Raw genomic sequence first — 14,192 nt, forward strand, 5'->3', positions numbered from 1 at the left:
ACCTCATCGGGACTCGAACACGCGACCTTCCGGCTTGTAGCATAGTGTCTCAACCAACTACTCTAACGCATACCCCCACACACTAAATATCAGGATTATAAATTATAAGACTGCAGATATACAAACAATTATATGGATTGATGCTGAGAATCAAATGTGTGCAAATTTATCGAAGTTTTTACATGACGGTCTCTAAATGTTACAGCGTAATATGACCACTTTACCTTGTACGTGGCGAGATCTTCCACGACACACGCGAGTGTCGCCTCTCGGGCCACGGGGACCGTCACGTTGTTGATGGGCTGTCCGAACTTCGGTACATCTGAAACAAACAAAAAGAAACTCTCGTCTTCAACTCGAATAGGAAACAAGGAAAATTGATTTTATTTCTAGCTCAGTTCAACTATCAGACAAGCGAAGTCATGTAATTTCCAGATCACGTCTTATCTTCGACTTTCACGTACGTTGTTGCACCACACTGTATGGGGAAATTTCTACTGTGCCTTTCTCGTATTTTCATCCACGTACATAATCGCCTTCGGCATAGCTTATCCCATGCGTCCCACAGGAGCAGAACTGATTTCAGTTACTATGGAACTAGCGCGGATCTCGTTCGGTGTGTGCGCCTCTTTCACGGAACGCATCAACCTGACAGATATCATGAACGAAACCGACGCTGGTACAGAAAGAAGAGTAGATACGGGCCATCAAAATACCTAGCTACATAGCCTCTCTCAACGTCTGTACGTGGTGTCCAGCTTCTTTCTAATATAACTGAAACATTAAATTCGAAATAAAAGATACGGAATTCATTCATCTTTCAAAGGCTATCTAAAAAGATATAATGTGCCCTAGATAGAAAATTTAAAGAGACATTTTATCAAGAAATATAGAATACATAATGAGTGGTTTCACACTTTTTACTATACCAAATATTTTTAAGGCAAACAACTCAAGGAGCATGAGATATACTAGGAATGCAGCACGCCTTGAACAGTTGAGAAACGCTTATAAAATCTTAGTATGTAAACTTCCTAGACAATTCTGAAGAGTTGTAAATAGATGGGAATACTGCATTCAAACTGTTCTTAAAGTAATAATATGTGAATGTGTAGTTTGGATTCATCTGGCTTCGGATAGATAGCAGTGATACGCTCTTGCTAACACAGTAATGAGTCTTCAGATTCCGTTGAAGTTCTAACTACCTGAGTGACTAACAGCTTTGCACGTTGAGTTCAACCTCATGGAATTTGTATATATATTTTAGCGACCTGTGTTAATAAGGCACACTATGGAAGTAAGGTTCATGACCCAAAATAAAGATGTATTTTTTCAGGAAGGTCTCTCTTATAAGAAGTGGTAAAATTTTATCGCCTTTCTAGATTCCAATTTGAGTACAACAGTTACTTTAATGGTAATTGGCCGTGCCATAGCTCTAGCGTTTAGTCGCTGGTTTCCCACCGCGGGGCCCGGGTTCGATCCCGGGGTCTGGTGAAGTGGGATTTGAGGTGGACAAATTGGTGCTGGAGCAGGTTTTCTCAGAGTACTTCGGTTTCCCCCAGCCAATCTTCATTCCACCAATTTCTCCACAATGACCCTCACCTATCATCTGGGGCTGGTACAATAGGTCAGAAGTGGCCGCAGTACAAGGGACTTAGTCCCACCCCACTAGCAATAAAAAATAATACTTTAATGGTGTGTGTGTGTGTGTGTGTGTGTGTGTGTGCGCGCGTGAAACAGGAGTAGGATGCTCATTGTGGTGTCTCTTATACCACGTTCAATTATTTCAATACAGTTAAATTTGAAGTTCTCAAGGTGGTGTCTATGAAAATTGTTGTCTTCTAACAAGCAATTCCGTGTTGTTTGGCAGATATGTAGGTCATCGCGTCCCAGAAGATAGCAATCTTCGATTTCAATACAGTTCGTACAAAACAGCCACAAAAAGTTATTTACGCTGCCCAAATGGATGCCAGAACACTGTTCGTGCTACGTGAAATGTTGTGTCAACATATGTAAATTGAAAAAAGACATTTATAGACCTTCAAGTACGAGTAGTTTTTGCGTGTCTAATAGTCAGAAGAAGAAGAGTGAAAGTTAATTTCGCCCTTTCGTGTATGCAGACAAAGGAAGTGCCATGGTAGAGTAAGGATCGAGCGACAAGCTTTAAGTTGGAAGTAGAGGTCCACATTTCTGAATATATGAATCCATAAAGTAAAGTACAATAAGATCATAACCGTTATAATGACTATTAAACACAACCACTTTATGGAGAGGACGGTCCCAAATTTCACACCATGCAAAAAAGAAATAAACAGCAACCCTAGTATGAACATTCACACTAAGGTCTACAAAGACTAAGGTTGTCACAGCTAATAGATTACTCAGCTCGGTTTAGTAAATAAAGTATTGTGTAATACCTTTCTTTCGTCTGGTAGGAAGACCGGCTACATTGTACTAATTTCTAACCTAAAATTATTGACTTTATTGTTCTTTTTATAATTGCTACGCTTAGGGGTGTTCATTATTGCAAATTTTTAAGATTACAATTTTCTCTTTTCAACACGTTTCATAATATCAACTGCTCTTATCACTCCCAAATTTCTGAAAGTTTTTCAACTTCTTAAAATTTAAAAAAATTAAAAAAAAAATGAAAAATATCTGGTGCTTTCCTGGAAAGTGTTCAGACACAATATTTCATGTTCAAATATACCAAATTACGGATGTTATTCTTTGTATTAAATATGAAATCATGCTTCGTAAGATTTTAGAAGTCTTGAAACTAATCAGATCTAAAAGTTCGTGACGATGGTACATTGCTACACGTACACTATTGTTTTTCTGAATATTATTCATCGTTCTGTCTATTTTTTAAAAATTGTCTTGTTCATTTCTCAAAACACCGTTTCGGAGACTGGATTCCATCCCTGTCCTCAGGTAAAACATACTCACTTTAGCCCAGCAGACAGAGCTAGCCCGTATCCCTGTCGTCCGGGCATAGGGACTAGCTCTGTCTATTGGGCCCTACTGAGTAGGTTTTACCTGAGGACGGGGATAGAATCCAGTCTCCGAAAAGCTGTGTTTTGAGAAATGAACAAGACGGTTTTTAAAAAATAGACAGGATGATGAATAATGTCCAAAACCATAATACTTGTAGCTTGAGACCAATAATTTTCCGATAAGTCGATTGCGCATTTCTGAATGATAAATGGTTGATAGATGAAACACATTGTTCGGGTAGCTACAGAAAAGTTACGTCAAAGTTTCCTTGTAATTGTTTATTACGAACCAATTTCGAATGAAATTCTACTTCGGTGCTTGCGTTCTTTTTTATATCATGGAACTTGAATTACTTCGCTTCTGAATATTTTAGAAACCCTGATCCGACGGACGAAAGATATTTCAATGTTGTACTTTTCTTTTAGAGAGCATTTCAACGCTATATTGACGAATTTGATTTGGTTCACCCTGGTCCGTCAGACTAGCAATATTATGAAAATTTATCAACTCCGTCTAGTGTGACTGATAAATGTTTTAACTTTCATCCTTGACATGTTTCGGTCTTAGAGACCATCTTCAGAAGGACATATCAATAGGGGCATAAACTACCTACTATTACAATGTGATTGGTCAATATCAGTACATACATACAATATTATTACAATTCCATGAATATAAATTCTGATCCTTTAAGAACTACAGCGATATCCAATAATATATTAAAATATTTGTAACTTATTATAATTAGTTTGTTACAAATGTGGTTTAAAAAGGCTTTGTTAAAATTTAGAACCAATGTGGATCGTGTCCTTCACACTGCCTCTCTTTGAAAGAAGCTGAATGTCTGCCACGTCGTGGTTTCTTTGTTTGATGAACAGGACTTTTAATGTCGTCCTATTGTTGGACGGAGTTGATATCCTTTTATAACTTTACTGACGACGTTCGTGTTTGATACGAAATTCGCCCTTCATCAAGTAAAAGAGGCTGAAAATTAAATCGACTTACTTAGAAATTAGATCTCCAGTGGGCCCGGATCGGAGAAACAGGACGCGATAATCATCCAAACTTAATCATCTCCACGTGAAGTCTCTCTGTGCTGGCCCAACTGTAATGGAAGTTGAGGGATTATGGGATCCATGATTTATAACGCTTTAGCAGTTCTCGCAACAGAAAGATGGAAAAATAGCGAGTAAGCACGGGGTCGTGCATGCGGCCCCAAACTAAGGTGCCGAAGTGATGCATTGGATCGCGTGTCCCAAGCCCATCTCCTCCCTGCCTGCCTTCCCTCGTGCTTCCAAGGTGTTGGTTATATCGAATACTGGATCACTAAAAAAGATTAATAGTGGACGCACCACGAGGTGGGTTTTCTATACTTGTTTCATTGTGTGCCACTAAGATTTCTTTTCTTGACTTGACTCGATCAATCTACCGCAAGGCAGGTGCTGCAGAAAGTTATAGGGTGTTATGCGGCAGAGGACCTTCTCCTTATTCTTAGTCCACCTTGATTCCACAGTTGTACGAACATGTACTTACTGCGCCTTGGGTGTGCTGAATATTGCGATTCGAATAATGAGAACTTCCTCAAAGGCGTACGAAATTTTCACTGCAGAGAACACTCACATCGTGATGTACTAGCTTGTGATACAGAAAGAGGTAAAGTTGTCCCTGTGCTCAACGAATTAAGCACTACGACATGGAGGCGTATGGGGGAGTGGATGTATAAATCCATATGTTCTTGACCTCGGCACTAGCTGGAGGTAAGTGGCCAGCTTCATGCCCCTTTCACTTTACCCCCAGGGAAAGATACCCCGGTACCCACTGGATACGAGGTTGGGTGGACCCCAGAGCCGGTCTGGACGATTTGGAGAAGACAAAATTCTTGATCCTACCTAGACTAGAACTTCGATCCCTCAGTAGTCCAGCCCGTAAGCCAGTCGCTATACTGACTATGCTACCTTCGCTCCTGTAGCAGTCTGGTAGGTGGGTACAAACTTTCAGGGGGACATGCCTCTATGTTCACGGTAAAACCCTAACGACAGGGGCAGTATACTGCAAAGAAACAACTTCTCAGACGAACATATACGGACTGCCTGGGTTCAACTGAAGCAGTGTGTTCCTCCAAAGTGCTGGTACCTCCTGACATAAGCCTGCACACAGTAATATGGACTTCTGGAACCAGTTATAGTCCTGTAATACTCGAGTAATAATACAGTCGCCTTCAGAGGATATAAACTGTTAAAGGGAGGCTGGGAGTTTGGAGGGATTTCTTGCGGTAACAATTCATGATAAGACCGCAGTTATACCGCAGAAATTACTGAAATACTTCTAGGGGATCACTAAGCTGGCGAACACATAACATATAATGCATACGAATATCTGTATAAATCGATGGATCTGTTTTCGTGTTGCACTAATTGCCCAGTGAACTGAAGCTCGTAACATTGTTATACGCATAACATTGCAAATGTTATGGGTATTCAATGTACAGTGACTTATTTTGCGAGTGTCGGTTTAGGATGAAAATTTTTCCCATCAAGTGGAGACGAAAAATAATGTATAATTTCGCTTGTCGTCTCTGCTGCATGGAATATTCGCTGTACAATAATAACTGTAAACCTGGATTTTTCTGCAGCTATTTCTGCTATCAAATGTATTACGCAGCAGAATGTAATGACCTGTGCTTCTAAGGAATATTTTTACTACCTTATTTTTAGCAAATGAGATATATTTCAATGCTCCGCATAGACAAAACAGGCCCACAATTCCGCTATAAATAATATGTATTGTTAAGTAGGTTGTAGCGTAGCTAACTCTGAGGCACTATCGATAGCTCCCCCCCCNCCCCCCCCGCCCCACTTGATGAACCGCAGGAAGTCACGAATGAAAGAAACAGCCAGCAGGGTCGACACGAGAATGGATCCAAGGAATACTCCACGTTATTTGTCAAGGACAAACAACTGAGCAAAAGCGAAAGTTCGTAGAATACTTTTCACTGCGCACCACGACTAGGATTCATAAACTAATGTTATCGTACCTGTCTGGATAGCTCTGTAAATTGTAGTTGGGTTTAGATTTAAATTCAAAACATAAGAATATACAGCACACAGAACCATGAGATCGACAGAGTCAGTCGCCCCCTCTCGGATCGGGAAACACTATAAGCACACACAAGCCTACTTCTACCGAATCTTGAAACTGCTCCCGGCACTGCAGCACCTGTTTCAGTTCGTTCTGTTCCCGGCACTGCAGCACCACTGTTTCAGTTCGTTCTGTTCCCGGCACTGCAGCACCACTGTTTCAGATCGTTCTGTTCCCGGCACTGCAGCACCACTGTTTCAGATCGTTCTGTTCCCGGCACTGCAGCACCTGTTTCAGTTCGTTCTGTTCCCGGCACTGTAGCACCACTCTTTCAGCTCGTTCTGTTCCCGGCCCTGCAGCACCACTCTTTCAGTCTGCTTTGTTCTCACTACTACAGGATGATTTCAACATCTATTGTAACTTTAAATTTATATACAGCCATTATATTATTTTCATATGTAGGCAGACACTTAAATGTTTCAAAGGGCCGCGCCATAGCTCAAGCGGTTAGTTGTTGTCTTCCGTCCGTGGCGGCCCGGGTTCGATCCCAGGTCTGATCAAGTGGGATTTGTGGTGGACAAAGTGGTGTTGGGGCAGGTTTCCTCCGCGTACTTCGGTTTCCCCTGCCAATCTTCATTCCACCAATTGCTCCACAATCACCCTCGCCTATCATCTGGGGCTGGTACAATAGGTCAGAAATGGCCGCAGTACAAGGGACTTAGTCCCACCTCACCAGCAATAAAAAGAATAAATGCTTCATAACTTGTACTCTTCTCCAAGTATAATTAGAATGATCAAGTCACGGAGGATGAGATAAGCGGGATATGTAGCACGAATCGGGGAGATGAAGAATGCATATAGAATATCGCGGGAAAGATGGGAGGAAGTACATCACAGGGAAGACCAAGACATTAGTGGGTTGACAATATTAAAATGGATCTTAGAGGTATAGAATGGAATGGTATGTATTGGATTGGTCTCGCTCAGGATAGAGACCAGTGGAAGGCTCTTGTGAACACGGCAATAAACCTTCGGGTTCCATAAAATTCTGGGAAGTTCTTGAGTAACTACACAACTGGTGGCTTCTCAAGAAGGGCTCAGCTCTATGAGTGAGTGAGTGAGTGAGTGAGTGAGTGAGTGAGTGAGTGAGTGAGTGAGTGAGTGAGTGAGTGAGTGAGTGACGCAGGTAAAACTTACTCAGTTGGGCCCAATCAACAGAGCTAGTCCCTATCTCTGGACATCTCTGCCAACACCAAGCTTGGGTATACAAGCCAAGCACAGCACAAACCGCCTGCGAGAGCTAAGACAAAACATTAAAACATTAAAATATCTACGCGTTTCAGGCCTTGTACAAGAGAACTATAATGATAGAAATCATCACTGGAGAGACGAATTCTCCATATGGTAACAATACAATGTAGTTTTTGTCTTCTGCTGCGATAATACGAGTCCAGGTGGGAGAGATGCCCAGGCTGTGTTCACTGATCGGTTGATCTATCAAACACATGTGGGCGGATTGCTGGTAGTTTGTGTATGTGCTGCTGGGATCAATCTGTAAAACCTTCGCTTCTTTCCAACAAATTTTGTGGTCTTCTTCCTATGCATGTTGGGATAATTTTGATATTTCCAGCAAACCCTGTGCCGGGTTATATTTGTGCTCCTTAATGCGTACTTGTAAAGGTCTGTTTGAATCATCGCTGTTAACAACTGCCACGTATCACACGGGATGCTGTAAACACAATGCTTCATCTGTTGGCCATTTCTAACTGGTCCAATTTTCAACAATGTGCAAGGGAGTGTATGTTTAGTATCTTAAACGGTTCCTTATCCGTCTGAATTTCTCTGATATACCCTTTAGAGAGTGCCCTGGTATATTTTATCAGAAGAAGAGCGATTTCTTGTCGATGGCTTCATTACAGAGTGAACGAATTCTTGTGGTTGTTAAACATCAGATCATGACTTATATTTTAAATTTTCTTGTTCAAATCTTTCTGATCCTGACATATGACCTTCGTTCGACTTTTCGGACTATCGAAGACTGCCCTTTTTACGTGATATGAGTGGGTGAGTTTGAAGTGCAGTTAACGACCAGTATGGGTAGGTTTCCGGTACATTTTCGTGGCCAGTGAATGATGACTATTTAGATGTTGATATATAATCCGTGTTTTTATTTTATGTGGGAACACAATAGTTAGAAATAACTTTAATCATTAGTTCTGCCCACAAAGTGAAGAATCTTAAATAAATGGAAGTATGGCGCAACGTGAATCCCGAAAGAGACTGTAATGCCGGTCAGGACCCATTCCGTATCCTCTAATGCGTGTACTAGCACATCAGTACGTAACTGGCAGTGTGTGCAACTCAGTATTCTGACTGAAACAGAGACGGTAAAGTTGGTGTTTCTGTAAGAAAATTAAGATATCTACACCGACGTAATTAATTCATTCCATCAGACAGTGACAACTACAAAACTATGATGAACTAATTACGAAACGTCAGATACTACCAGCGTCTGGTGCTGATCCATTATTCTCGACAGAAGTTCGAGGATCATGATTTGAAATGATTAGAACAGGCCAAACGACAAGATGAAATACAGGTATACGTGGAGTCAGAACTTGATGGTTTTTTGAAATCTTATAGATTCCCTGTGCCTCTCTAGCCTGTTTTGCATTGCAGGTCTGAGGGAAGGAAACTGTAGGTTCCAAAGCATGAGTGAGAAACATTCAGTTGGAGCAGGCTTTCTTGAGGATCTTAAGCTGCTTCTTGAGCAGGGTTATAAAAATATAAGAATATCTACTGCAACGCATCTAAATATTTGTTCCTTATCTTATTCCTTATTTTATTCATTGCAGCTTCACAAACTAAGAAGCTACCACTAGGAGCAGGATTCTGCAAAAGGAGCTATGTAGAATAAAACCTTTTGAGTTACACTTTCATATTCCGTAAGCATTTTATTTTTTTTATTTTTTCCGATTTTAAAAGTATAGGCCGTGGAAGCACGACAATAATTAAGAATGACTGCGTATTTGTTTATGTTCACTTCAATGCTAATTTTGTTGAACACTATAAATAAAGTGCTTAACTTCAGAGATCTTACTTTGAAGTTTCAAGGTGTACACCATAGCATTTATTAATTTTCTCCCTTCTAACAAATGTCAATTACAAATACAATGCTTCAGAAGATAGAACCTAAGGCTACAGAAACAAGCGACATATTCCCATCTTGATAATGTACTTTTCAAGACTGATGCAAAAGGCTAAGGAATGCAAATCGTACGGTCGAAGAAATGTAGAGTGAACGAGAAGATGCTTGATGTACAATATTCTAGACGGAACAGGCTAGTACAAGTGGGTTTCGAACGGGGTCCACTCAGACTCGTGAGGATAACTGAGGAGCTATTTCAAGAAAATAGCGGCTCCGGTCTAGAAAACCGAGATTAACGGCCGTGGGGATCCGCTGCGCTGACCACGTGACACCCTCTATCCGAAATTTGGTACTAACTTCGCCGATAATTGATGGTCTCTCGGTCGGTATACTTCGTTTGAGGACTGCAGGCCACGGAGTTCTTTTTTACAGGCTACTACAAGCCTACCTTGAAGTAGAACTTTTCCAATTCACGCAAATGGCCAGATCTCGTTCAAAGTCCAGTTCTCTGCAGAAGTGGCCGTTGTAGACATGGTGTAATTACACACGCAGCAACAGTGCAGACACACAAGCATCTTTCTGTATATTTATTTAACGATGCTGTGGGTAGCTCAGACTACATGGCGTCGCAGATTTGACAATGCATAATAAATTGGGAAAATTTTGTAAGAAAGCGGCCAAAAACAAATTTAAATTAATGTCTCAAAATTTTCATGGAGGAAAAGGGAAAGACCATGATTAACTTCAGTCAGGATAGTCCGTATTCCGGCTCAATTTCGAATAAGGAATAACTTAAAGTGTTATAACCTAAAGTGTTACCGCTTGGGCCAGCTTGCTCGCTCAAACGTTGTTCTGTTCTGAGGTAAAATCCAGGTAACTACCAGGGTGAAAGTTTTACTCGTACATTGCCCCACAGCAAGATGATGACAAAAATGTCTGAGCGCATATCATTTGCCGTCTGTAAAGTACTGTCACGTGTTGGGCTGTAACGCTCTGTAGTCTGGTAGAAATTTGCTAAATTTTCGGGGGATTGTACTGCCTACATAATTTCTTTAAGCCTTTGAATAGGCAAAAAAAAAATAAGAATATACGCCCTCCTGTTTGCTACTTGTTTGTTTACTCTCTGGTCCTATTCTTCGAGCCTGAAATACATTCCTCCGAACCGACAGTTAGCAACTATCAGCCTCAGAATTACTGGGTTTTCGGACTTCGTCCACCGGCCGGTATTCTAGAAGTAAGGAAACACAATATTCGGAAACTGGATCTGTTATCTTCGTCAGGTGATGGGAGAGACATCTACTTTATTGGATCCGTTAGAAAGAGGAAACCGCAATCACTAGAGAATCTAGGTCAGATTCACTACAACTATTTAATTACCTGAGACTAGTCTAATTCAGAGGGAGATAACGAGAAAATACGCAATAAAAATTGTAATAAAGCACGCACATTCACGGAAATAGGATAGAAAGGGAGGTAGAAATTTATGCTACAAATCTAGCGAACAAAATCAAGTGCATCAGCACAAATGCACAAAAAAAAATGGAAAATTTGTGAAGACATGTAATACCTATTGCTAGTGCCATCTGTGGAGAAAAACCTAAAAGCTCGAGATTAAAATCTTGCAGAAATCCATGAAAAAGCTATCATGTCTGTGAGTTGGTAACCTCATTGCTGATAAGGGGGATCCAAATGCGAGAAATATCCAAACTGGGTTGTCTGATCAGATTGGTTAAGCATTCCTTGTATTATCTACACCTGCAACCAAACCATACAGCAGATTTCGGCGCGTCAAACGCAGAAGATAATATTATTCAAGGATATTTCCACTAGGCCTTCCACATTTACAGGAGAAGGTGAGCATCTTGTTGTCAGACTTGTTTGTAATGCATTAAGAAGTTACACTCCATGCGAGGATCGCATCACTCCGCTTCCGAAACTTCTTGGAAACTACTCCAAAGTCACGAGAGTTCAGAAAGGAAAGCTTTCACTTTCAACTTTTATACATCATACATTTCAGGCGAATGACTGTATGGAGTTCAGTCAGCAGAACAAAATATATATATCCCGAGATTTCTGTTACTTTCACTCAAAATAATACAGTATTATTTTGGTTACTTTTATTAATAATAGCACTTTGGTTACTACAACTATTTTTTTTAGTATCTTTGGGTGGGGTGAGGCTGAGTCCACTTGGTACGTGGGCCACTAAGTTCCCTGTTGTAACAGCCCCGGATGGTGATCATGACGAGTTTGATCAGGTGGTGGAATGAGAATTGGCTAGGGAAATCGAGGCACTACGAGAAACCTTGCCCCAGCGCCACTTCCTACACCACAAATCCCACATGAGCTGACCTGTGTTCGAACCCAGGCCGTCGCGGTGGGCAGCCGGTGACTAATCGCCTGAGCTATCACACGATCATCTGTTAATAAAACTGGCTCCGTGGCGTAGAGTTCTTCTTGCAAAGTTAAAGTTACTCGGCTAGTCAAATTTTCCTGCCTTTCATGGAACCCGTAAGTCCATTAGCATGTTTACAAGACTATGAGGGCTTACCGAGGTTGAATTACAACTATCAAACGTCTAAGTAAAAAATCGAAAATATCGACAAATTATAAATTTAGTTGATATGACACCAAACTGATACCATCTACTCCAGTTATTTCTCAGACGCCGCTGGAACCTATCATGAGCCAGGTAAACCCAGCCCAAGCCATCATATCTTATTAATTTAAGACCCATTTTAATATTATTCTCTCACCTACGCTTCGATCTTCTAAGCCATCTATTCGTTCTGGAATTTCATATTAAAATTCTTTACGCTACAGAATAAATATAAATGTGACCACAAGTCAGAATGTGATTTGAGTGCGCAATACCTTATCCCGACTGTCTTCCCGGCTCTGTATAGGTTTTCAAATAGAGCGTTACATGAGAATACAACATAGTTGACCGTAGCAGACAATATGATGACATTACTTAACAACTGCAGCACCTCACCGCACTTTAAAGCGACAGATACAAATATGATATTTTTCAGAAACTTTCCAGTTTCCGCAATGGCTTCATACCAAACTGTTCTGAACTGTTCCCTTGTAACCTCATGTCTTGGCCATGCCATAGCTCAAGCGGTTAGTAGCTGGCTTCTCATCGCGGCGGCCCGGTTTCAATCCCGGGTCTGGTCAAGCGGGATTTGTGGTGGACAAAGTGGCGCTGGGGCGGCTTTTCTCCGAGTACTTCGGTTTCCCCCGGCAATCTTCATTCCACCAATTGCTCCACAATCACCCTCACCTATCATCTGGGGCTGGTACAATAGGCCAGAAGTGGCCGCAGTACAAGGGACATAGTCCCACCGCACTAGCAATAAAAAACCTCATGTCTTCAAATGAATTAAGATGAAATTCAGACACAGATTTAAGGAATAATGGGAGAGGATAACGGGGGGGGGGGCTGGACGATAACCCTGAGGATGAAATTACAGGGCGATGTACTAACTTTTATTTCTTCTGTGTACAAAGAAGTTAGTAAATCGTACACTAACATCTGATTACCGTGCACAAGAACATGCAAGTTACCAAACTCGGGGACTCGGAGACTCGGGTTCGACGGACTGGTCGAGCGAATATTAGGCCGTCGTGTGGTGAAGGAATGGCTGCTAGAAATTGTGTTTGAAACAGGAGAGTTATTGAAAACAAAAATGGTAACAATTTTACAACAGGTTGCTGTCTGAAGCTTTAGCAGTGGGTGTCTTCTAACTGAACACAACACAGAGCACAAAGTACAGAGTAAATAAATAAGATTTGAATTCAGTTGTACTAGGCGCTTTGTCAGCTATGTTCATCCTGATGCCATTCTATAAACAAAACAGAAGTCACACCCAAAATCCTAATTGTAGTGTTAATAATCTGTTGGCATTGAAATATCTTATTTGTGTATTTTATTTTCACCTTCTTCATAATCTGCAGTACACATTATATAATTCTTTCGTTAATATCTACCAAACAGGGCACGCGGTAGCGTAGTTAGTTGAGGTACTATGGTACAAGCCGGAAGGTCGCAGTTTCGATTCCCGATGAGGTTATTGGATTTTTCAATTGATCTCATCATTCAAACTATACTGTGGCACTGGGGTCGACTTAGCCTCAACAGAAATGAGTACCAGGTATTTTCCTGGAGGGTAAAGAGCTCCCGACGAGTAAGACTGACAACCTTACTATCATCTATGTGGCGAATATCTAGAGGAAATGTGGGAGCCACGACGTCTCACAACCGTATGGGCCTCCACGACATGTTACAGGGGTAGCTTATATTTACCAAAATGACATTTGTTTCCACTGCATATCCCATTTATTATACACAAATAAAACCTGTAATAATCTTTCAGATGTGACCTCCAATTGCAATTGAACAAACAACAGATAAGAAGAAAGCATTTAATCTTCCTTCGGAGGAACGTATCGCCTCCATCTTCAGGGTAGAGGAAAAGAGAAGAAAATCCGCAAGCGAAGAACCAGCGTGAGCAGTTGGAAATATACTAAATCTTACACCAGATTAGAAGCAGAAATGGAAATCCAGAAAATGACGTCATGCATTAGGCACTCGCTGTATTTTCTTTTGTTTCTTCATCCAACATTTTGCAGTAAACAATAAATAGCATCCAACATTCTGACAAGCGGTCTGACTCGAAGTGATGTTATGTATAACTTTATGTATTGTACAAGGAGCTTATGTAGGTGGTGTAGGATATTCCAGTTTCGTGCAGCCAAGGAAACGTTAGTTTCAGAAACCCATAATGTCTACTGTTGAATTGTCACGCCATTTCCTTAATAAGTCGCTCGCTTCTAGTACGCTTATTACATTTTGCACTCTGAGTTTATTAGGCTGCGTGTCACCCGATGTCACTTAGTTTGCCTCAGAGCAGGTGACGTTCATAATGCCACGATTTGTTTTTTCCGTGAAGAAGAGACTCAAAAT

General features: G+C 41.0%; 1 protein-coding gene across 1 annotated transcript in view; it reads right to left on the reverse strand.

The window, feature by feature from the left end:
- Positions 1 to 14,192, reverse strand: part of LOC111865142 (lachesin-like) — an 801,402-nt gene that overhangs the window by 314,627 nt on the left and 472,583 nt on the right. The window contains exon 3 of the mRNA XM_033751702.1: positions 225 to 322. Within this exon, the coding sequence (XP_033607593.1) occupies positions 225 to 322 (98 nt within the window). The remainder of the gene's footprint in view (positions 1 to 224; positions 323 to 14,192) is intronic.

Source organism: Cryptotermes secundus, unplaced genomic scaffold (genome assembly GCF_002891405.2).
Source record: "Cryptotermes secundus unplaced genomic scaffold, Csec_1.0 scaffold92, whole genome shotgun sequence".
Classification (NCBI taxonomy): Eukaryota; Metazoa; Arthropoda; class Insecta; order Blattodea; family Kalotermitidae; genus Cryptotermes; species Cryptotermes secundus.